The sequence below is a fragment of the Hydra viridissima genome, unplaced genomic scaffold (assembly GCF_058129835.1).
Source record: "Hydra viridissima isolate aposymbiotic clone 2 unplaced genomic scaffold, HvirCarnegie_v1 scaffold_2, whole genome shotgun sequence".
NCBI lineage: Eukaryota > Metazoa > Cnidaria > Hydrozoa > Anthoathecata > Hydridae > Hydra > Hydra viridissima.
In genome coordinates this window covers 2,363,018-2,386,369 of record NW_028324301.1, presented here as the reverse complement: position 1 = coordinate 2,386,369, position 23,352 = coordinate 2,363,018, and the positions used below count along the sequence as shown (strand labels likewise).

At 44.6% G+C, this 23,352-nt stretch overlaps 1 protein-coding gene across 3 annotated transcripts in view; it reads left to right on the top strand.

Annotated features, from left to right (window-relative positions):
- The window catches only part of LOC145181543 (uncharacterized), a 50,852-nt gene that overhangs the window by 12,793 nt on the left and 14,707 nt on the right, over window positions 1–23,352 (top strand). Inside the window, exons 9-12 of one of the 3 annotated variants that reach the window (XM_090077719.1) lie at window positions 845–1,020; window positions 1,267–1,369; window positions 1,511–1,655; window positions 7,201–22,698. In XM_090077719.1, the coding sequence (XP_089933845.1) occupies window positions 845–1,020; window positions 1,267–1,369; window positions 1,511–1,655; window positions 7,201–22,698 (15,922 nt within the window). Of the gene's footprint in view, window positions 1–844; window positions 1,021–1,266; window positions 1,370–1,510; window positions 1,656–2,151; window positions 22,699–23,352 lie in introns of all 3 variants that reach the window. The other 2 variants (XM_090077718.1, XM_090077720.1) reach the window with 2 other exon arrangements.

The following is a 23,352-nucleotide window of genomic DNA, read 5'->3' as shown; positions in this document are numbered from 1 at the left end:
TGAATGTTAGTTATATGTTTTCTTCTTCAAATTTAACTACTATTGATATTGTAACAGTTTCTCCCCTTAGAATTTCATTATTTTGTAAATTTGATAGCGAATATTTGTATATATATTGAATACACCACAGTTTTATTTAATCAAGCTCTATAAGTACTCTAAAAACATTTGCTGGCAATATCTTGTTAAAAAATTTCAAAAGTACAAAAACGTTATGCTATTTACAGTCAAATGTAATCATTATTAACCCACTATTTTCTGGCAATCAATCTTAGGCAAAGAAATAATAAAAATTATTCTTATGAGATGATAAACAACAGAGTTTTTTGCCATAAAAATGAAGATGAAAACATCAAAATTCTAGAAATTTTTAAGCACACTCTTGACATACAACTTGAAAATAAGTTTGTATATAAAGGTTTGTAGCATGATGCAGTGACACACTGGTGAATATTCCTTTTATATTGCCATTGGCGTGATTATTTTAAGTTTTAGAGTTTTTTTTTCTTGAAGGATGATGCACGTCTTGTGCATTTGCACAAATATTACTGAAAAGAGTTTTTTAAAATGATCAACTTTCATCTGGCATTTCTTTTGTGTGTCAAGTTTTATTATTATTTAAACGTAATTAAAATAACTTGTTTCACTGTTTAAGAACCTTGATACTTTTAAAGAAAATAATGCGAGAGTTTTTTGATAATACTATATTTAATGATTATGATAATTAAAATTAATGATAATAATTTTCTTTCTTTTTTTTTTTGTAATGTAATAATTAACAGTAGTGATTTTAAATATTTAGTTAGGTTTAAACCTAACTAAAATTTTTAGTTTTACTGTGTAGGATCGTGATATTTTCCAAGAAAATAATGCTAGAATTGAGAGTCTACTCGCAGCAGAAAAAGAAAAGTTCAGTCAAGTATTATCACAAGTAAATTTACTAAAATCTTCTCAAGAAATTAGTGAAAAAGAAATGATTGAAGTAACAACAAAATTAACTCAAGAAATCGAAGTTTTGAAGTAAGTACACTGAAATTTTACTCCTTACAATAACCAGGATTTCGCGATTTATCAATGAAATTAGATATACTAATATGTAATAAAATTTTGTAATTATGTAAATAATTACATAATTTATTACAATTACATAAAATTATGTAGCTATATATTATGTATTACTAATGTAATAAAATAGTCAGTTTTAGGTGTTCTCAATGTTTAGTTGACATATTCTCTAAATGATCAACTGTAATTCTTTTAAATTAGATCAATGTTGAGCAAAGCTGATCATGAAAAAGCACTTTTGCTTTCCGAAGAAAAGAGTATGAATCAGAGAATTATTCAATTAGAAATGGAACTGGTGGCAAAGGTAAAAAATTTTTGTTTGTTTTAAAACTCTACAAAGTTTTTAACCTTACAATAATAATAAACATGGATATCAGTATATTGAGCTACTTTTAATTTGATTTTTAAATTTTGATTTTCAATTTGTCTAAAACTTTATTTATAGAAGGAGCAGATAGACTCATTAACAGAAAAATCTGAAAACCTAACAGCCATAATTGACGATATAAATGATAATGAAGATTCAAAGTGTCACCAGTTAATCGAGCAACTTAACTTAAAAAATAATGAAATTCAGAAGATAAAAAATGGTAAGAAATGTTGCTCTTTTTTACATTATTATTTTTTATTCGATTGAATGTCTGAATTTTTAAAATTATTTAAGAGTGCAGTATGTATTGATCATGAATAGAACAACGATTAAGTTCAAATAACAATTTCTCATTCTATAATTGATCAGTAAAAAGTAGAATTTAGTTACAATATTTAAGAAACACGAATAATAACTTCGCAAATTTACACAATGTATTGTTTCAACATACAAAATAAAGAGTATAATATAATTGTATACTTCAAAGGTTTACAATTTTCTGAAATAAAAGCAACAAAATGTTGAACAAAAAACTTACTGATACAATAGATTTTTTATTATCAACAATCATAAGCTTTCAGATTTGCTAGTGAAATGTTTTAATGTAAATTAAAGTTAAATAACTACCAAATGAATAAAATTATAGATAAGTACAAATATCACTTCTCGATTTCTAAAAAAAGTAAATCAACTTACTTGTTGCTTATTTCAATTAGATTTTGAAACTGAAGTTGCTGAATTTCAAAATAACTACAAGTCAATTAGTCAGGAAAGAGATACATTAAAAAATAATAATAATGATCTGTTAATAAACATAAAATATGAACAAGAAACAAATAGTAAATTAAAAACTGAAGCACAACAACGCTTAGACGAAATTTCTTTATTAAGATATACATTAAAAACTCTTGAAAACAAAATTCATGAACTCTCCCATGAAATAGATCTTCATAAGACAAACCTTAATATATCACAAATTAAAATAACGGAAACACAAAATGAAATGAGTGCCACCAAATGTATTTTATCAATGACCAGTAAAGATTTAGATAACATTAGGCAAAACCTAGTTCAGTCAGAAGAAAACCTCAGGGGTGCCATGTCTGAGCTAAGTGACACCAAGAGCAGCTTGGATTCGAACAGGCAAGAGTTGAGCTGTACCGTCTCCGAGCTCAACCAAACAAAGTCGAATCTCAGCGAAAGTGAGAGTGAGCTTGTTGCTTTGAGAAAGAGCCTGAGCGATGTTGAGCAGCAGCGGCTAGACGTGATTGGTGAGTTGAACGAGGCAGTTTCGGCTCTAGAGAGATCCAGGCAGTCATTTAGCCAGTTGAAAGAGGAGAGCGATGCTTCGCTGGCAGCGCTGTCCGACAAGCTGAGTTTCACTGAGAGTAGTTTGTCAAAGGCGTTGCATGACCTCTCTGAGAGTGGTGCGGCGCTGAGTGAAACGCGTGCGACTCTCGAAAGCAGAGAGCAGCAGCTGAAGTTAGCCAGAGAGGAGTTGGAGAAGTGCATAAGCTCGATGCAATCTGAGCTGGATGAGACAAAGAAGTGCTTAGCCGAATCGGAAAGAAGCCTCAGCGCTGCCACGTCAGAGCTGAGTGACACCAAGAGCAGCTTGGATTCGAACAGGCAAGAGTTGAGCTGTACCGTCTCCGAGCTCAACCAAACAAAGTCGAATCTCAGCGAAAGTGAGAGTGAGCTTGTTGCTTTGAGAAAGAGCCTGAGCGATGTTGAGCAGCAGCGGCTAGACGTGATTGGTGAGTTGAACGAGGCAGTTTCGGCTCTAGAGAGATCCAGGCAGTCATTTAGCCAGTTGAAAGAGGAGAGCGATGCTTCGCTGGCAGCGCTGTCCGACAAGCTGAGTTTCACTGAGAGTAGTTTGTCAAAGGCGTTGCATGACCTCTCTGAGAGTGGTGCGGCGCTGAGTGAAACGCGTGCGACTCTCGAAAGCAGAGAGCAGCAGCTGAAGTTAGCCAGAGAGGAGTTGGAGAAGTGCATAAGCTCGATGCAATCTGAGCTGGATGAGACAAAGAAGTGCTTAGCCGAATCGGAAAGAAGCCTCAGCGCTGCCACGTCAGAGCTGAGTGACACCAAGAGCAGCTTGGATTCGAACAGGCAAGAGTTGAGCTGTACCGTCTCCGAGCTCAACCAAACAAAGTCGAATCTCAGCGAAAGTGAGAGTGAGCTTGTTGCTTTGAGAAAGAGCCTGAGCGATGTTGAGCAGCAGCGGCTAGACGTGATTGGTGAGTTGAACGAGGCAGTTTCGGCTCTAGAGAGATCCAGGCAGTCATTTAGCCAGTTGAAAGAGGAGAGCGATGCTTCGCTGGCAGCGCTGTCCGACAAGCTGAGTTTCACTGAGAGTAGTTTGTCAAAGGCGTTGCATGACCTCTCTGAGAGTGGTGCGGCGCTGAGTGAAACGCGTGCGACTCTCGAAAGCAGAGAGCAGCAGCTGAAGTTAGCCAGAGAGGAGTTGGAGAAGTGCATAAGCTCGATGCAATCTGAGCTGGATGAGACAAAGAAGTGCTTAGCCGAATCGGAAAGAAGCCTCAGCGCTGCCACGTCAGAGCTGAGTGACACCAAGAGCAGCTTGGATTCGAACAGGCAAGAGTTGAGCTGTACCGTCTCCGAGCTCAACCAAACAAAGTCGAATCTCAGCGAAAGTGAGAGTGAGCTTGTTGCTTTGAGAAAGAGCCTGAGCGATGTTGAGCAGCAGCGGCTAGACGTGATTGGTGAGTTGAACGAGGCAGTTTCGGCTCTAGAGAGATCCAGGCAGTCATTTAGCCAGTTGAAAGAGGAGAGCGATGCTTCGCTGGCAGCGCTGTCCGACAAGCTGAGTTTCACTGAGAGTAGTTTGTCAAAGGCGTTGCATGACCTCTCTGAGAGTGGTGCGGCGCTGAGTGAAACGCGTGCGACTCTCGAAAGCAGAGAGCAGCAGCTGAAGTTAGCCAGAGAGGAGTTGGAGAAGTGCATAAGCTCGATGCAATCTGAGCTGGATGAGACAAAGAAGTGCTTAGCCGAATCGGAAAGAAGCCTCAGCGCTGCCACGTCAGAGCTGAGTGACACCAAGAGCAGCTTGGATTCGAACAGGCAAGAGTTGAGCTGTACCGTCTCCGAGCTCAACCAAACAAAGTCGAATCTCAGCGAAAGTGAGAGTGAGCTTGTTGCTTTGAGAAAGAGCCTGAGCGATGTTGAGCAGCAGCGGCTAGACGTGATTGGTGAGTTGAACGAGGCAGTTTCGGCTCTAGAGAGATCCAGGCAGTCATTTAGCCAGTTGAAAGAGGAGAGCGATGCTTCGCTGGCAGCGCTGTCCGACAAGCTGAGTTTCACTGAGAGTAGTTTGTCAAAGGCGTTGCATGACCTCTCTGAGAGTGGTGCGGCGCTGAGTGAAACGCGTGCGACTCTCGAAAGCAGAGAGCAGCAGCTGAAGTTAGCCAGAGAGGAGTTGGAGAAGTGCATAAGCTCGATGCAATCTGAGCTGGATGAGACAAAGAAGTGCTTAGCCGAATCGGAAAGAAGCCTCAGCGCTGCCACGTCAGAGCTGAGTGACACCAAGAGCAGCTTGGATTCGAACAGGCAAGAGTTGAGCTGTACCGTCTCCGAGCTCAACCAAACAAAGTCGAATCTCAGCGAAAGTGAGAGTGAGCTTGTTGCTTTGAGAAAGAGCCTGAGCGATGTTGAGCAGCAGCGGCTAGACGTGATTGGTGAGTTGAACGAGGCAGTTTCGGCTCTAGAGAGATCCAGGCAGTCATTTAGCCAGTTGAAAGAGGAGAGCGATGCTTCGCTGGCAGCGCTGTCCGACAAGCTGAGTTTCACTGAGAGTAGTTTGTCAAAGGCGTTGCATGACCTCTCTGAGAGTGGTGCGGCGCTGAGTGAAACGCGTGCGACTCTCGAAAGCAGAGAGCAGCAGCTGAAGTTAGCCAGAGAGGAGTTGGAGAAGTGCATAAGCTCGATGCAATCTGAGCTGGATGAGACAAAGAAGTGCTTAGCCGAATCGGAAAGAAGCCTCAGCGCTGCCACGTCAGAGCTGAGTGACACCAAGAGCAGCTTGGATTCGAACAGGCAAGAGTTGAGCTGTACCGTCTCCGAGCTCAACCAAACAAAGTCGAATCTCAGCGAAAGTGAGAGTGAGCTTGTTGCTTTGAGAAAGAGCCTGAGCGATGTTGAGCAGCAGCGGCTAGACGTGATTGGTGAGTTGAACGAGGCAGTTTCGGCTCTAGAGAGATCCAGGCAGTCATTTAGCCAGTTGAAAGAGGAGAGCGATGCTTCGCTGGCAGCGCTGTCCGACAAGCTGAGTTTCACTGAGAGTAGTTTGTCAAAGGCGTTGCATGACCTCTCTGAGAGTGGTGCGGCGCTGAGTGAAACGCGTGCGACTCTCGAAAGCAGAGAGCAGCAGCTGAAGTTAGCCAGAGAGGAGTTGGAGAAGTGCATAAGCTCGATGCAATCTGAGCTGGATGAGACAAAGAAGTGCTTAGCCGAATCGGAAAGAAGCCTCAGCGCTGCCACGTCAGAGCTGAGTGACACCAAGAGCAGCTTGGATTCGAACAGGCAAGAGTTGAGCTGTACCGTCTCCGAGCTCAACCAAACAAAGTCGAATCTCAGCGAAAGTGAGAGTGAGCTTGTTGCTTTGAGAAAGAGCCTGAGCGATGTTGAGCAGCAGCGGCTAGACGTGATTGGTGAGTTGAACGAGGCAGTTTCGGCTCTAGAGAGATCCAGGCAGTCATTTAGCCAGTTGAAAGAGGAGAGCGATGCTTCGCTGGCAGCGCTGTCCGACAAGCTGAGTTTCACTGAGAGTAGTTTGTCAAAGGCGTTGCATGACCTCTCTGAGAGTGGTGCGGCGCTGAGTGAAACGCGTGCGACTCTCGAAAGCAGAGAGCAGCAGCTGAAGTTAGCCAGAGAGGAGTTGGAGAAGTGCATAAGCTCGATGCAATCTGAGCTGGATGAGACAAAGAAGTGCTTAGCCGAATCGGAAAGAAGCCTCAGCGCTGCCACGTCAGAGCTGAGTGACACCAAGAGCAGCTTGGATTCGAACAGGCAAGAGTTGAGCTGTACCGTCTCCGAGCTCAACCAAACAAAGTCGAATCTCAGCGAAAGTGAGAGTGAGCTTGTTGCTTTGAGAAAGAGCCTGAGCGATGTTGAGCAGCAGCGGCTAGACGTGATTGGTGAGTTGAACGAGGCAGTTTCGGCTCTAGAGAGATCCAGGCAGTCATTTAGCCAGTTGAAAGAGGAGAGCGATGCTTCGCTGTCAGCGCTGTCCGAAAAGCTTTGTCGTACCGAAGTTTGTTTGTCTAGAACTGGGTTTGATTTGCAGCACAATGTTCAATTGTTAAATGAGTCTCTTTCAGCTTTGTTTAAAGCTCGCGATCTTTTCTTTGCTTTCGTTAAGTATTTTCTAGATTTTAAAGTTGAGTTTCTTGCCAGTTTATCTAATTTCAAAATGTATTTTATTGAGGCTTGTCCTAATATTCATTATTCTTTTTCTGAAATTCTCAAAATGCTTTCTGCTGCTAATTCTTTGGCAAATGAGTCTAAGAAATTGTATGACAGTCAATGCGATGATTTATTGAGTAGTCGAGAGACCATTCGTAATCTAGTATTTGAGGTTGAGTCTATTAAGGGTGAGAAGGTGGTTATTCTTAATAAGTTTTTGCAATTGGAACATTTATATAATGATTTAAAGACGGTACATTTGTCTTTGGAAGGTAGAAACCATTCGCTTGAAGATAGTTTGATAAAAAGTAATTCAGTTGTCTCTTCTCTTCGTTTAGATCTGGAGGAATACATAAGTAAGTTTGCTGCTCTTTCTCAAACATGTAAAGATCTTGAATGTAAGCTAGAGGTTGTTACTTCTGAGAAAATGTGTTTGGATTCAGATTATAGTGAAGAAAAGTCATTACTTTTGTCAAAATTAAATCAGACTGTCATAGAGCTTGAAAATACTCTTCAACATCTCCATCAGCAAACTGAACGTAACACACTGCTCAAAATTCAACTTTCTCAGAAAAATGCTGATTATGAAATGCTTATGCATGATCATTCGGACTTAACAAAACAAAATATTACTCTACAAAATGAAAATAAAATACTAATGCAAAACGAGCTATTAAGTAACACAAAATTTTGCGAAATAAACGATAAACTTATCGCTGCGTCTGACTCTTTATGGTTAAACCAAACTGAAAGTATTGCTCTGAAAGAGCAGTTTGAGGAGGAAAGGCTCCTTCTTCGAAATCAGTGCAAGGAGCTGGAAGACGAGTTAGCGTTAAAGGTTGCGGCGTTGCATGATTTCGGCGTTGAAAAGCTGGCGCTCTTAAGCGAGAAGGCGGAGCTAGCTGCTGAGCTTGCGAAGGTAAGAGCTAGTTTGGAGTCGGCCAAGGGAGAGCTGTGTGATTTGAACGAAAAGCTTGCCGCTGCTTCTGAGTCTTTATCGTTGAGCCGATCTCAGCAAGCCCTAGAAATAGAACGGTTGCAAACGGCCATATCCACCTTGCAGCAGGAGAAAGAGGAACAGGCTGGTCACCTAAAAGAGTTTAAGAAGAAAACCCTGTCGAACTTTAAGGAGAAGGTGGCAGAAATGAGCGCGAAAGAGAGTTCTCTCAGAGAGAGCGTCGATTGTCTGACCGAAAAGCTGGTCGCAGAGGAGGAGAAGAGCGCCAGTTTAAGGTCGTCCCTTGCTGAAAAAGTTGATCTGCTGAATGCCGTCACTGTTGAGCTGACCGACGAAAGAAAGGTAACGGAGGAGTTGAAGGAAAGCATGAGCTTCTTGAAAGCGGAGCTCGAAGGAAAAGGAAACCTTGCGGCTGAGCTTGAAAGCTGTCTCCACGCTGACAGAGAGTTGCTGCGTGTGAGGTCCGCTGCTCTGGAAGAGGCGGTCATGGCCTTAGAGAGAGAGAGGGAGTCGGCCGGGGCCGTTAGAAGCAAGCTAGGTGCGACGGAAGAGCTTCTGACCGCCAAGAGCCTGGCTCTAAGTGAGATGGCTGCGAGCGTGGAGAGGCTGGAGTCAGACTTGAGCGCAAAGACCGTGGATGTGGCCAGCTTAGGTCTTAGCCTGGCTGAGAAGGAGAAACAGGTGCAAAGGTTAGAAGTGAGCCTTCACGAATCTACGTTGGTTTTGGAGGGAAAGTCGGAGGAGGTTAGTGCCGCAGTGTCCGAAAGCAGTGCTCTGAAAGAGCAGTTTGAGGAGGAAAGGCTCCTTCTTCGAAATCAGTGCAAGGAGCTGGAAGACGAGTTAGCGTTAAAGGTTGCGGCGTTGCATGATTTCGGCGTTGAAAAGCTGGCGCTCTTAAGCGAGAAGGCGGAGCTAGCTGCTGAGCTTGCGAAGGTAAGAGCTAGTTTGGAGTCGGCCAAGGGAGAGCTGTGTGATTTGAACGAAAAGCTTGCCGCTGCTTCTGAGTCTTTATCGTTGAGCCGATCTCAGCAAGCCCTAGAAATAGAACGGTTGCAAACGGCCGTATCCACCTTGCAGCAGGAGAAAGAGGAACAGGCTGGTCACCTAAAAGAGTTTAAGAAGAAAACCCTGTCGAACTTTAAGGAGAAGGTGGCAGAAATGAGCGCGAAAGAGAGTTCTCTCAGAGAGAGCGTCGATTGTCTGACCGAAAAGCTGGTCGCAGAGGAGGAGAAGAGCGCCAGTTTAAGGTCGTCCCTTGCTGAAAAAGTTGATCTGCTGAATGCCGTCACTGTTGAGCTGACCGACGAAAGAAAGGTAACGGAGGAGTTGAAGGAAAGCATGAGCTTCTTGAAAGCGGAGCTCGAAGGAAAAGGAAACCTTGCGGCTGAGCTTGAAAGCTGTCTCCACGCTGACAGAGAGTTGCTGCGTGTGAGGTCCGCTGCTCTGGAAGAGGCGGTCATGGCCTTAGAGAGAGAGAGGGAGTCGGCCGGGGCCGTTAGAAGCAAGCTAGGTGCGACGGAAGAGCTTCTGACCACCAAGAGCCTGGCTCTAAGTGAGATGGCTGCGAGCGTGGAGAGGCTGGAGTCAGACTTGAGCGCAAAGACCGTGGATGTGGCCAGCTTAGGTCTTAGCCTGGCTGAGAAGGAGAAACAGGTGCAAAGGTTAGAAGTGAGCCTTCACGAATCTACGTTGGTTTTGGAGGGAAAGTCGGAGGAGGTTAGTGCCGCAGTGTCCGAAAGCAGTGCTCTGAAAGAGCAGTTTGAGGAGGAAAGGCTCCTTCTTCGAAATCAGTGCAAGGAGCTGGAAGACGAGTTAGCGTTAAAGGTTGCGGCGTTGCATGATTTCGGCGTTGAAAAGCTGGCGCTCTTAAGCGAGAAGGCGGAGCTAGCTGCTGAGCTTGCGAAGGTAAGAGCTAGTTTGGAGTCGGCCAAGGGAGAGCTGTGTGATTTGAACGAAAAGCTTGCCGCTGCTTCTGAGTCTTTATCGTTGAGCCGATCTCAGCAAGCCCTAGAAATAGAACGGTTGCAAACGGCCGTATCCACCTTGCAGCAGGAGAAAGAGGAACAGGCTGGTCACCTAAAAGAGTTTAAGAAGAAAACCCTGTCGAACTTTAAGGAGAAGGTGGCAGAAATGAGCGCGAAAGAGAGTTCTCTCAGAGAGAGCGTCGATTGTCTGACCGAAAAGCTGGTCGCAGAGGAGGAGAAGAGCGCCAGTTTAAGGTCGTCCCTTGCTGAAAAAGTTGATCTGCTGAATGCCGTCACTGTTGAGCTGACCGACGAAAGAAAGGTAACGGAGGAGTTGAAGGAAAGCATGAGCTTCTTGAAAGCGGAGCTCGAAGGAAAAGGAAACCTTGCGGCTGAGCTTGAAAGCTGTCTCCACGCTGACAGAGAGTTGCTGCGTGTGAGGTCCGCTGCTCTGGAAGAGGCGGTCATGGCCTTAGAGAGAGAGAGGGAGTCGGCCGGGGCCGTTAGAAGCAAGCTAGGTGCGACGGAAGAGCTTCTGACCACCAAGAGCCTGGCTCTAAGTGAGATGGCTGCGAGCGTGGAGAGGCTGGAGTCAGACTTGAGCGCAAAGACCGTGGATGTGGCCAGCTTAGGTCTTAGCCTGGCTGAGAAGGAGAAACAGGTGCAAAGGTTAGAAGTGAGCCTTCACGAATCTACGTTGGTTTTGGAGGGAAAGTCGGAGGAGGTTAGTGCCGCAGTGTCCGAAAGCAGTGCTCTGAAAGAGCAGTTTGAGGAGGAAAGGCTCCTTCTTCGAAATCAGTGCAAGGAGCTGGAAGACGAGTTAGCGTTAAAGGTTGCGGCGTTGCATGATTTCGGCGTTGAAAAGCTGGCGCTCTTAAGCGAGAAGGCGGAGCTAGCTGCTGAGCTTGCGAAGGTAAGAGCTAGTTTGGAGTCGGCCAAGGGAGAGCTGTGTGATTTGAACGAAAAGCTTGCCGCTGCTTCTGAGTCTTTATCGTTGAGCCGATCTCAGCAAGCCCTAGAAATAGAACGGTTGCAAACGGCCGTATCCACCTTGCAGCAGGAGAAAGAGGAACAGGCTGGTCACCTAAAAGAGTTTAAGAAGAAAACCCTGTCGAACTTTAAGGAGAAGGTGGCAGAAATGAGCGCGAAAGAGAGTTCTCTCAGAGAGAGCGTCGATTGTCTGACCGAAAAGCTGGTCGCAGAGGAGGAGAAGAGCGCCAGTTTAAGGTCGTCCCTTGCTGAAAAAGTTGATCTGCTGAATGCCGTCACTGTTGAGCTGACCGACGAAAGAAAGGTAACGGAGGAGTTGAAGGAAAGCATGAGCTTCTTGAAAGCGGAGCTCGAAGGAAAAGGAAACCTTGCGGCTGAGCTTGAAAGCTGTCTCCACGCTGACAGAGAGTTGCTGCGTGTGAGGTCCGCTGCTCTGGAAGAGGCGGTCATGGCCTTAGAGAGAGAGAGGGAGTCGGCCGGGGCCGTTAGAAGCAAGCTAGGTGCGACGGAAGAGCTTCTGACCGCCAAGAGCCTGGCTCTAAGTGAGATGGCTGCGAGCGTGGAGAGGCTGGAGTCAGACTTGAGCGCAAAGACCGTGGATGTGGCCAGCTTAGGTCTTAGCCTGGCTGAGAAGGAGAAACAGGTGCAAAGGTTAGAAGTGAGCCTTCACGAATCTACGTTGGTTTTGGAGGGAAAGTCGGAGGAGGTTAGTGCCGCAGTGTCCGAAAGCAGTGCTCTGAAAGAGCAGTTTGAGGAGGAAAGGCTCCTTCTTCGAAATCAGTGCAAGGAGCTGGAAGACGAGTTAGCGTTAAAGGTTGCGGCGTTGCATGGTTTCGGCGTTGAAAAGCTGGCGCTCTTAAGCGAGAAGGCGGAGCTAGCTGCTGAGCTTGCGAAGGTAAGAGCTAGTTTGGAGTCGGCCAAGGGAGAGCTGTGTGATTTGAACGAAAAGCTTGCCGCTGCTTCTGAGTCTTTATCGTTGAGCCGATCTCAGCAAGCCCTAGAAATAGAACGGTTGCAAACGGCCGTATCCACCTTGCAGCAGGAGAAAGAGGAACAGGCTGGTCACCTAAAAGAGTTTAAGAAGAAAACCCTGTCGAACTTTAAGGAGAAGGTGGCAGAAATGAGCGCGAAAGAGAGTTCTCTCAGAGAGAGCGTCGATTGTCTGACCGAAAAGCTGGTCGCAGAGGAGGAGAAGAGCGCCAGTTTAAGGTCGTCCCTTGCTGAAAAAGTTGATCTGCTGAATGCCGTCACTGTTGAGCTGACCGACGAAAGAAAGGTAACGGAGGAGTTGAAGGAAAGCATGAGCTTCTTGAAAGCGGAGCTCGAAGGAAAAGGAAACCTTGCGGCTGAGCTTGAAAGCTGTCTCCACGCTGACAGAGAGTTGCTGCGTGTGAGGTCCGCTGCTCTGGAAGAGGCGGTCATGGCCTTAGAGAGAGAGAGGGAGTCGGCCGGGGCCGTTAGAAGCAAGCTAGGTGCGACGGAAGAGCTTCTGACCGCCAAGAGCCTGGCTCTAAGTGAGATGGCTGCGAGCGTGGAGAGGCTGGAGTCAGACTTGAGCGCAAAGACCGTGGATGTGGCCAGCTTAGGTCTTAGCCTGGCTGAGAAGGAGAAACAGGTGCAAAGGTTAGAAGTGAGCCTTCACGAATCTACGTTGGTTTTGGAGGGAAAGTCGGAGGAGGTTAGTGCCGCAGTGTCCGAAAGCAGTGCTCTGAAAGAGCAGTTTGAGGAGGAAAGGCTCCTTCTTCGAAATCAGTGCAAGGAGCTGGAAGACGAGTTAGCGTTAAAGGTTGCGGCGTTGCATGATTTCGGCGTTGAAAAGCTGGCGCTCTTAAGCGAGAAGGCGGAGCTAGCTGCTGAGCTTGCGAAGGTAAGAGCTAGTTTGGAGTCGGCCAAGGGAGAGCTGTGTGATTTGAACGAAAAGCTTGCCGCTGCTTCTGAGTCTTTATCGTTGAGCCGATCTCAGCAAGCCCTAGAAATAGAACGGTTGCAAACGGCCGTATCCACCTTGCAGCAGGAGAAAGAGGAACAGGCTGGTCACCTAAAAGAGTTTAAGAAGAAAACCCTGTCGAACTTTAAGGAGAAGGTGGCAGAAATGAGCGCGAAAGAGAGTTCTCTCAGAGAGAGCGTCGATTGTCTGACCGAAAAGCTGGTCGCAGAGGAGGAGAAGAGCGCCAGTTTAAGGTCGTCCCTTGCTGAAAAAGTTGATCTGCTGAATGCCGTCACTGTTGAGCTGACCGACGAAAGAAAGGTAACGGAGGAGTTGAAGGAAAGCATGAGCTTCTTGAAAGCGGAGCTCGAAGGAAAAGGAAACCTTGCGGCTGAGCTTGAAAGCTGTCTCCACGCTGACAGAGAGTTGCTGCGTGTGAGGTCCGCTGCTCTGGAAGAGGCGGTCATGGCCTTAGAGAGAGAGAGGGAGTCGGCCGGGGCCGTTAGAAGCAAGCTAGGTGCGACGGAAGAGCTTCTGACCGCCAAGAGCCTGGCTCTAAGTGAGATGGCTGCGAGCGTGGAGAGGCTGGAGTCAGACTTGAGCGCAAAGACCGTGGATGTGGCCAGCTTAGGTCTTAGCCTGGCTGAGAAGGAGAAACAGGTGCAAAGGTTAGAAGTGAGCCTTCACGAATCTACGTTGGTTTTGGAGGGAAAGTCGGAGGAGGTTAGTGCCGCAGTGTCCGAAAGCAGTGCTCTGAAAGAGCAGTTTGAGGAGGAAAGGCTCCTTCTTCGAAATCAGTGCAAGGAGCTGGAAGACGAGTTAGCGTTAAAGGTTGCGGCGTTGCATGATTTCGGCGTTGAAAAGCTGGCGCTCTTAAGCGAGAAGGCGGAGCTAGCTGCTGAGCTTGCGAAGGTAAGAGCTAGTTTGGAGTCGGCCAAGGGAGAGCTGTGTGATTTGAACGAAAAGCTTGCCGCTGCTTCTGAGTCTTTATCGTTGAGCCGATCTCAGCAAGCCCTAGAAATAGAACGGTTGCAAACGGCCGTATCCACCTTGCAGCAGGAGAAAGAGGAACAGGCTGGTCACCTAAAAGAGTTTAAGAAGAAAACCCTGTCGAACTTTAAGGAGAAGGTGGCAGAAATGAGCGCGAAAGAGAGTTCTCTCAGAGAGAGCGTCGATTGTCTGACCGAAAAGCTGGTCGCAGAGGAGGAGAAGAGCGCCAGTTTAAGGTCGTCCCTTGCTGAAAAAGTTGATCTGCTGAATGCCGTCACTGTTGAGCTGACCGACGAAAGAAAGGTAACGGAGGAGTTGAAGGAAAGCATGAGCTTCTTGAAAGCGGAGCTCGAAGGAAAAGGAAACCTTGCGGCTGAGCTTGAAAGCTGTCTCCACGCTGACAGAGAGTTGCTGCGTGTGAGGTCCGCTGCTCTGGAAGAGGCGGTCATGGCCTTAGAGAGAGAGAGGGAGTCGGCCGGGGCCGTTAGAAGCAAGCTAGGTGCGACGGAAGAGCTTCTGACCGCCAAGAGCCTGGCTCTAAGTGAGATGGCTGCGAGCGTGGAGAGGCTGGAGTCAGACTTGAGCGCAAAGACCGTGGATGTGGCCAGCTTAGGTCTTAGCCTGGCTGAGAAGGAGAAACAGGTGCAAAGGTTAGAAGTGAGCCTTCACGAATCTACGTTGGTTTTGGAGGGAAAGTCGGAGGAGGTTAGTGCCGCAGTGTCCGAAAGCAGTGCTCTGAAAGAGCAGTTTGAGGAGGAAAGGCTCCTTCTTCGAAATCAGTGCAAGGAGCTGGAAGACGAGTTAGCGTTAAAGGTTGCGGCGTTGCATGATTTCGGCGTTGAAAAGCTGGCGCTCTTAAGCGAGAAGGCGGAGCTAGCTGCTGAGCTTGCGAAGGTAAGAGCTAGTTTGGAGTCGGCCAAGGGAGAGCTGTGTGATTTGAACGAAAAGCTTGCCGCTGCTTCTGAGTCTTTATCGTTGAGCCGATCTCAGCAAGCCCTAGAAATAGAACGGTTGCAAACGGCCGTATCCACCTTGCAGCAGGAGAAAGAGGAACAGGCTGGTCACCTAAAAGAGTTTAAGAAGAAAACCCTGTCGAACTTTAAGGAGAAGGTGGCAGAAATGAGCGCGAAAGAGAGTTCTCTCAGAGAGAGCGTCGATTGTCTGACCGAAAAGCTGGTCGCAGAGGAGGAGAAGAGCGCCAGTTTAAGGTCGTCCCTTGCTGAAAAAGTTGATCTGCTGAATGCCGTCACTGTTGAGCTGACCGACGAAAGAAAGGTAACGGAGGAGTTGAAGGAAAGCATGAGCTTCTTGAAAGCGGAGCTCGAAGGAAAAGGAAACCTTGCGGCTGAGCTTGAAAGCTGTCTCCACGCTGACAGAGAGTTGCTGCGTGTGAGGTCCGCTGCTCTGGAAGAGGCGGTCATGGCCTTAGAGAGAGAGAGGGAGTCGGCCGGGGCCGTTAGAAGCAAGCTAGGTGCGACGGAAGAGCTTCTGACCGCCAAGAGCCTGGCTCTAAGTGAGATGGCTGCGAGCGTGGAGAGGCTGGAGTCAGACTTGAGCGCAAAGACCGTGGATGTGGCCAGCTTAGGTCTTAGCCTGGCTGAGAAGGAGAAACAGGTGCAAAGGTTAGAAGTGAGCCTTCACGAATCTACGTTGGTTTTGGAGGGAAAGTCGGAGGAGGTTAGTGCCGCAGTGTCCGAAAGCAGTGCTCTGAAAGAGCAGTTTGAGGAGGAAAGGCTCCTTCTTCGAAATCAGTGCAAGGAGCTGGAAGACGAGTTAGCGTTAAAGGTTGCGGCGTTGCATGATTTCGGCGTTGAAAAGCTGGCGCTCTTAAGCGAGAAGGCGGAGCTAGCTGCTGAGCTTGCGAAGGTAAGAGCTAGTTTGGAGTCGGCCAAGGGAGAGCTGTGTGATTTGAACGAAAAGCTTGCCGCTGCTTCTGAGTCTTTATCGTTGAGCCGATCTCAGCAAGCCCTAGAAATAGAACGGTTGCAAACGGCCGTATCCACCTTGCAGCAGGAGAAAGAGGAACAGGCTGGTCACCTAAAAGAGTTTAAGAAGAAAACCCTGTCGAACTTTAAGGAGAAGGTGGCAGAAATGAGCGCGAAAGAGAGTTCTCTCAGAGAGAGCGTCGATTGTCTGACCGAAAAGCTGGTCGCAGAGGAGGAGAAGAGCGCCAGTTTAAGGTCGTCCCTTGCTGAAAAAGTTGATCTGCTGAATGCCGTCACTGTTGAGCTGACCGACGAAAGAAAGGTAACGGAGGAGTTGAAGGAAAGCATGAGCTTCTTGAAAGCGGAGCTCGAAGGAAAAGGAAACCTTGCGGCTGAGCTTGAAAGCTGTCTCCACGCTGACAGAGAGTTGCTGCGTGTGAGGTCCGCTGCTCTGGAAGAGGCGGTCATGGCCTTAGAGAGAGAGAGGGAGTCGGCCGGGGCCGTTAGAAGCAAGCTAGGTGCGACGGAAGAGCTTCTGACCGCCAAGAGCCTGGCTCTAAGTGAGATGGCTGCGAGCGTGGAGAGGCTGGAGTCAGACTTGAGCGCAAAGACCGTGGATGTGGCCAGCTTAGGTCTTAGCCTGGCTGAGAAGGAGAAACAGGTGCAAAGGTTAGAAGTGAGCCTTCACGAATCTACGTTGGTTTTGGAGGGAAAGTCGGAGGAGGTTAGTGCCGCAGTGTCCGAAAGCAGTGCTCTGAAAGAGCAGTTTGAGGAGGAAAGGCTCCTTCTTCGAAATCAGTGCAAGGAGCTGGAAGACGAGTTAGCGTTAAAGGTTGCGGCGTTGCATGATTTCGGCGTTGAAAAGCTGGCGCTCTTAAGCGAGAAGGCGGAGCTAGCTGCTGAGCTTGCGAAGGTAAGAGCTAGTTTGGAGTCGGCCAAGGGAGAGCTGTGTGATTTGAACGAAAAGCTTGCCGCTGCTTCTGAGTCTTTATCGTTGAGCCGATCTCAGCAAGCCCTAGAAATAGAACGGTTGCAAACGGCCGTATCCACCTTGCAGCAGGAGAAAGAGGAACAGGCTGGTCACCTAAAAGAGTTTAAGAAGAAAACCCTGTCGAACTTTAAGGAGAAGGTGGCAGAAATGAGCGCGAAAGAGAGTTCTCTCAGAGAGAGCGTCGATTGTCTGACCGAAAAGCTGGTCGCAGAGGAGGAGAAGAGCGCCAGTTTAAGGTCGTCCCTTGCTGAAAAAGTTGATCTGCTGAATGCCGTCACTGTTGAGCTGACCGACGAAAGAAAGGTAACGGAGGAGTTGAAGGAAAGCATGAGCTTCTTGAAAGCGGAGCTCGAAGGAAAAGGAAACCTTGCGGCTGAGCTTGAAAGCTGTCTCCACGCTGACAGAGAGTTGCTGCGTGTGAGGTCCGCTGCTCTGGAAGAGGCGGTCATGGCCTTAGAGAGAGAGAGGGAGTCGGCCGGGGCCGTTAGAAGCAAGCTAGGTGCGACGGAAGAGCTTCTGACCGCCAAGAGCCTGGCTCTAAGTGAGATGGCTGCGAGCGTGGAGAGGCTGGAGTCAGACTTGAGCGCAAAGACCGTGGATGTGGCCAGCTTAGGTCTTAGCCTGGCTGAGAAGGAGAAACAGGTGCAAAGGTTAGAAGTGAGCCTTCACGAATCTACGTTGGTTTTGGAGGGAAAGTCGGAGGAGGTTAGTGCCGCAGTGTCCGAAAGCAGTGCTCTGAAAGAGCAGTTTGAGGAGGAAAGGCTCCTTCTTCGAAATCAGTGCAAGGAGCTGGAAGACGAGTTAGCGTTAAAGGTTGCGGCGTTGCATGATTTCGGCGTTGAAAAGCTGGCGCTCTTAAGCGAGAAGGCGGAGCTAGCTGCTGAGCTTGCGAAGGTAAGAGCTAGTTTGGAGTCGGCCAAGGGAGAGCTGTGTGATTTGAACGAAAAGCTTGCCGCTGCTTCTGAGTCTTTATCGTTGAGCCGATCTCAGCAAGCCCTAGAAATAGAACGGTTGCAAACGGCCGTATCCACCTTGCAGCAGGAGAAAGAGGAACAGGCTGGTCACCTAAAAGAGTTTAAGAAGAAAACCCTGTCGAACTTTAAGGAGAAGGTGGCAGAAATGAGCGCGAAAGAGAGTTCTCTCAGAGAGAGCGTCGATTGTCTGACCGAAAAGCTGGTCGCAGAGGAGGAGAAGAGCGCCAGTTTAAGGTCGTCCCTTGCTGAAAAAGTTGATCTGCTGAATGCCGTCACTGTTGAGCTGACCGACGAAAGAAAGGTAACGGAGGAGTTGAAGGAAAGCATGAGCTTCTTGAAAGCGGAGCTCGAAGGAAAAGGAAACCTTGCGGCTGAGCTTGAAAGCTGTCTCCACGCTGACAGAGAGTTGCTGCGTGTGAGGTCCGCTGCTCTGGAAGAGGCGGTCATGGCCTTAGAGAGAGAGAGGGAGTCGGCCGGGGCCGTTAGAAGCAAGCTAGGTGCGACGGAAGAGCTTCTGACCGCCAAGAGCCTGGCTCTAAGTGAGATGGCTGCGAGCGTGGAGAGGCTGGAGTCAGACTTGAGCGCAAAGACCGTGGATGTGGCCAGCTTAGGTCTTAGCCTGGCTGAGAAGGAGAAACAGGTGCAAAGGTTAGAAGTGAGCCTTCACGAATCTACGTTGGTTTTGGAGGGAAAGTCGGAGGAGGTTAGTGCCGCAGTGTCCGAAAGCAGTGCTCTGAAAGAGCAGTTTGAGGAGGAAAGGCTCCTTCTTCGAAATCAGTGCAAGGAGCTGGAAGACGAGTTAGCGTTAAAGGTTGCGGCGTTGCATGATTTCGGCGTTGAAAAGCTGGCGCTCTTAAGCGAGAAGGCGGAGCTAGCTGCTGAGCTTGCGAAGGTAAGAGCTAGTTTGGAGTCGGCCAAGGGAGAGCTGTGTGATTTGAACGAAAAGCTTGCCGCTGCTTCTGAGTCTTTATCGTTGAGCCGATCTCAGCAAGCCCTAGAAATAGAACGGTTGCAAACGGCCGTATCCACCTTGCAGCAGGAGAAAGAGGAACAGGCTGGTCACCTAAAAGAGTTTAAGAAGAAAACCCTGTCGAACTTTAAGGAGAAGGTGGCAGAAATGAGCGCGAAAGAGAGTTCTCTCAGAGAGAGCGTCGATTGTCTGACCGAAAAGCTGGTCGCAGAGGAGGAGAAGAGCGCCAGTTTAAGGTCGTCCCTTGCTGAAAAAGTTGATCTGCTGAATGCCGTCACTGTTGAGCTGACCGACGAAAGAAAGGTAACGGAGGAGTTGAAGGAAAGCATGAGCTTCTTGAAAGCGGAGCTCGAAGGAAAAGGAAACCTTGCGGCTGAGCTTGAAAGCTGTCTCCACGCTGACAGAGAGTTGCTGCGTGTGAGGTCCGCTGCTCTGGAAGAGGCGGTCATGGCCTTAGAGAGAGAGAGGGAGTCGGCCGGGGCCGTTAGAAGCAAGCTAGGTGCGACGGAAGAGCTTCTGACCGCCAAGAGCCTGGCTCTAAGTGAGATGGCTGCGAGCGTGGAGAGGCTGGAGTCAGACTTGAGCGCAAAGACCGTGGATGTGGCCAGCTTAGGTCTTAGCCTGGCTGAGAAGGAGAAACAATCTCTAAGCTTTGTTCAGAGTTGTGATGAATCAACTTTGAATCAAAGAGGAGTTTCCAGTTCCTTTGTTTTTTCACCTTCTGTTCTTTCTTATAGTATGTTTGATTCTTCATGTTCAAATGATAATATTAGTGTTTTAAGCAATCCTTATCTTTTGAAGGATTTTGGTCTTCCTCCTAGTTTGGAATCTTTAAATTTACAGCATTATTTGAGCCTTGATTTGGAGACTTTATCAAAGATAGGTGATTGTCTTTTTAAGAATATAATATCTTTTGATACTCCTAATGATGTTTCAGTTTGTTCTATTCATGTAAAGTTCAAGGACTCTTTTTTAGCTTTTTTTAAATCAAAGCTTATCAATTTGTATCAATCTGCTTGTGTGAAGTCTATGTTGAATGTTTCCAATTCAAGTTTTGATTGTAAAGTTTGTTCAGACCCTGATTCTGGTATATTGTGTAATCATGCTGAAGCTTGTCTAAATGATAAATTGATATGCAATGGAGATGATAGGCTTTTCTTTGTTGAGTTTTTAGGCTGTAAGCTGCAGTTTTTTAAAGCAGAGTTAAATGATAAGGATAGTATCATTAAAAAACTTAATGAAGCTATTGTTGAACTTGAAAATGATATTTTGGTTCTTAGTGAAAGTTCCTTGCAAAAGTTATCTTCTCTTAGTGCCGAGGTAGAAAACCTTGGTAAAAGGTTATTAGAATGTGACATACAATTAAAGGAGAAAGAGAATTACATTTCTAAAATGGAAGGTAAAAGTATTGAATTTTCAACTAAATTTACTGAAGTGGTTGATTACTCTGCAAATAATACAACTAGCAATGAGTTACAATTAAATATATTCCCTCCTTATGATATAAAAACAGATGTGGTGAAAAATGATGTATCAGTTATTGATAAACTTGATACCCAATTAAATCCCATGCATCCAGATTATAGTGAGCTGAAAATGCGAAAAATACTTATTTCCCAGTTGTATAAAGAAAATAGGGAACTGAAGTATCATCTTCAAGAACAAGAAGATGTTTTTAATTTAAAGTTGACTCATCTAAGTGCTCAGGAGATCAAACTAAAAGCAGAATTAGAAGCTTCACTCCAATCAGTTGCTGTTTACAAAGAACGTTATAAACTTAAGGAAAGTGAGCACAAAACTAAAGAACTGGCAATGGCTAAAAGTTTGGATGAATCAAATGCTAGACTTTTTGCAGCCCTGGCTAAGTGCCTAGATCTTGAGAAGGAAATACAGAGTAACTTAGATGTAAAGCAGAAAAGTATTGTTTGTGAAGAGAGGCTTAAAGCTAGGGAAAAGGAAGTTCTACTTGAACTTAAACATGCTCAAGTTAAAATTAAAGAATTAGATAAGACTGTTGATAGCTTCAAAGATGATTTAATTAAAAGTGAAACTGAAGTAATAAGTTTGAAAAATGATTTAGAGTGTCAATCAGTTACAATTAAGGAAAAACAGGTTGAAATTATTAGTTTAAAAAAAATGTTAAATGACACTCGTGAAAATTTTCAGCAAAGTTTAGATAGAAATCATGAATTAAAGCAAGAAATTTCTAAACTTCTTGCAACTAATGAAAAATTAAGCAAAGAGCTTGAAAACCAAATTAAGTTTGTATCTGTATTAAATGAACAATTAGAGAACTTAGATCATCAATTGAATTCTGTTACACAAGAAAAAGAAACTTTAAATAATAACTTTGTTCAATATAAAGAATCTGCATGTTTAAAAGAAATTTCTTTAAATGAAAATATTTCCGTTTTACAAAAATCGTTGTTTGAAAATGAAAAACACTTAAAAGTTGTTACTGATGATCTTTTAATACGGAAAAAGTTAATTGTGAAAATGGAGGAAGAAATTAATGTTTTAAGTGAAGCAGTCCTTGAAAAGGAAAAATCTATTGAAATGTTACAAAAACTGAATTCATTAGATAATACATCTCAAAGTGTTAAGGAAGAGGAGTTAAGGAAATTAAAAGATGAAGTGGTACAACTAAAATCTTCACTCATTCGTGCTGAAAGTAAAGTAAAAAAAGTAGAAAACCAAGTACAAATAGATTGTCTTGAACTAAGAAATAAGCAAAATAAAATTTTGATTAAAAAGCTTGAGGCTGTTAATAGTGAGCAAGATGTTAAGTTGTCAGAGTACTGTGAGAAGATTAAAAGTTTCCAATCACTAATTATGTGTCTCAAGTCTAATGAAGAATATATTTTCAAAGAAATTGATAAGATTCGACAAGCTCTTCAAAAGGATTGTTATAAATCAATAGAGAACAGTGAAGCAGAGGTTAGTAAAGATATCAAAATGTTTTTAGGCACAGGGGTTGAATGTATAATTGGAAATAAAACTGAACTAAATTGTTTTGATTTAGTCAATCTTTTAGATAAACTTGAATTCAATTTAAAATCCAAAATATTGTCTCCTCTTACCCAAGAATCCATATCAGAACTTTATAGCAAAGAAGAAAATACAAGTTCTAATGGTCAGTCAAGCATCACTGATTCTCTTATCAATTTCCAGAGCAAAGCAAATGATCCTCAGCCAATGATTACTGAAGAAAAGTTTGATGAATCAATGTTAATGGAGCACGAGAGTGAAAATCTTCAAGTTCAAGAAATTCCCCTAGTGCAACATGATCAACATGCCTCTAATAAGGAAGTTAATCCCATTATTGAAAGTAATATCAAAGAAAATAGTATTTTTGATGAATCAACTGCTTTAAACAAAACTCATACTGAATCAAATGAAGAGACTATAGAACTAAAAAATCTTATACAAAAAAATAAAGATTTGATTCAGCACTTAAAATCTGAGAAAATGATTCTTAAAGAACAGATCAAGTTTTCTGAGCAAAAGATTAAGGAATATGAGTCACTTGTTATCAAATTTGCTCAAGAATCTGATGATGCTAAAGCTGCTCTTTCTAACATGACTTACCACTGTGATTTGTTAAATAATGATTTATGTAGACAACAACAACAGAGTTTGTGGCGGGAAAATGAACTTATTGAAAAGTTAGTTGCTTGTCAGACAGAAGTTGCTGAATTAAAAGAAAGACTGACTATTGAAGGGCATGAGTTGCTTAAACAAAAACAGTCTCTTATTTCTAAGGAGACTGAAGTTGTCCATTTAATGGAAGTGATTCATGAACAAGAAATCTGCATCCAAAATATAAATGATCAAATTGTAAAAAAGAATTTTGAAATTAACAAATTAAAAGAACTAGTACAGGAATTTCAACTAAATGAGAGAAAATTAAAAGATGATTTTTCAAAAATAAATAATTTATTAAATGACAAAACTGCATTGTGTGTCTCTGTTTCTGACAAATTGAATGTGACAACTAAAAAACTACTACAAGTAACTGAAGAGTTTGATGAGCACAGACGAATGTACAATGACAATATAGGCTCACTACGGCAGTGTTTTGAGGAAATGACAAACAACAGTGCTGTAATTGAGAAGCGTTTGACAGAAGTTCAGCATTTTCATATTGGTAAGTGTGTTGATTGCTTGGAGTTATCTCCAGTCATATCTCTTGGTGGTTTATTTAATTTTTTTTTTTTTTTTTTTTTTTTTAATTCAAAAGAATAATGATTTTTCAAATATTTTTTTTTTTATGAATAGCTCTAAAGTTCAACCTACTATAACCTCTTAAAAGAATCTTATTAAAAACCTTTAATAATAATACCATGTGTATATAATAATATAACCTCTTAAAAGAATCTTATTGAAAAATGATAATGTCATGTGTATATAAAAATATTGCCTCTTAAAAGAGTCTTACTAAAAAAACTTTTAATGTGTATATAAAGATATAAATTAATAAGTTTGACAATTAAAACTATCAGCATTTCTACTGAAACACATTTCACTCTAAACAATGTAGTGTTTATTTAAACACTATTTTCCATAAATTTGCATTTTTTTAGAATATTCTGGAGATAATTTCCATCAGCACACTTATTTTCTTTCATTTACGCTTGTTTTAAGTTATTTAAGTTATGAATTTTTAATCAAAACTGTTATTCGAAATGGGTTTTTCATTTGTTCAAAATTGTTCAAATGTGAAATTGTCTAAGTAAAAGATTGTCTGTGATCCTTCATTTAACTTTTGAATTTTTATTTTTTTGGATGGGTACTCTTGTCA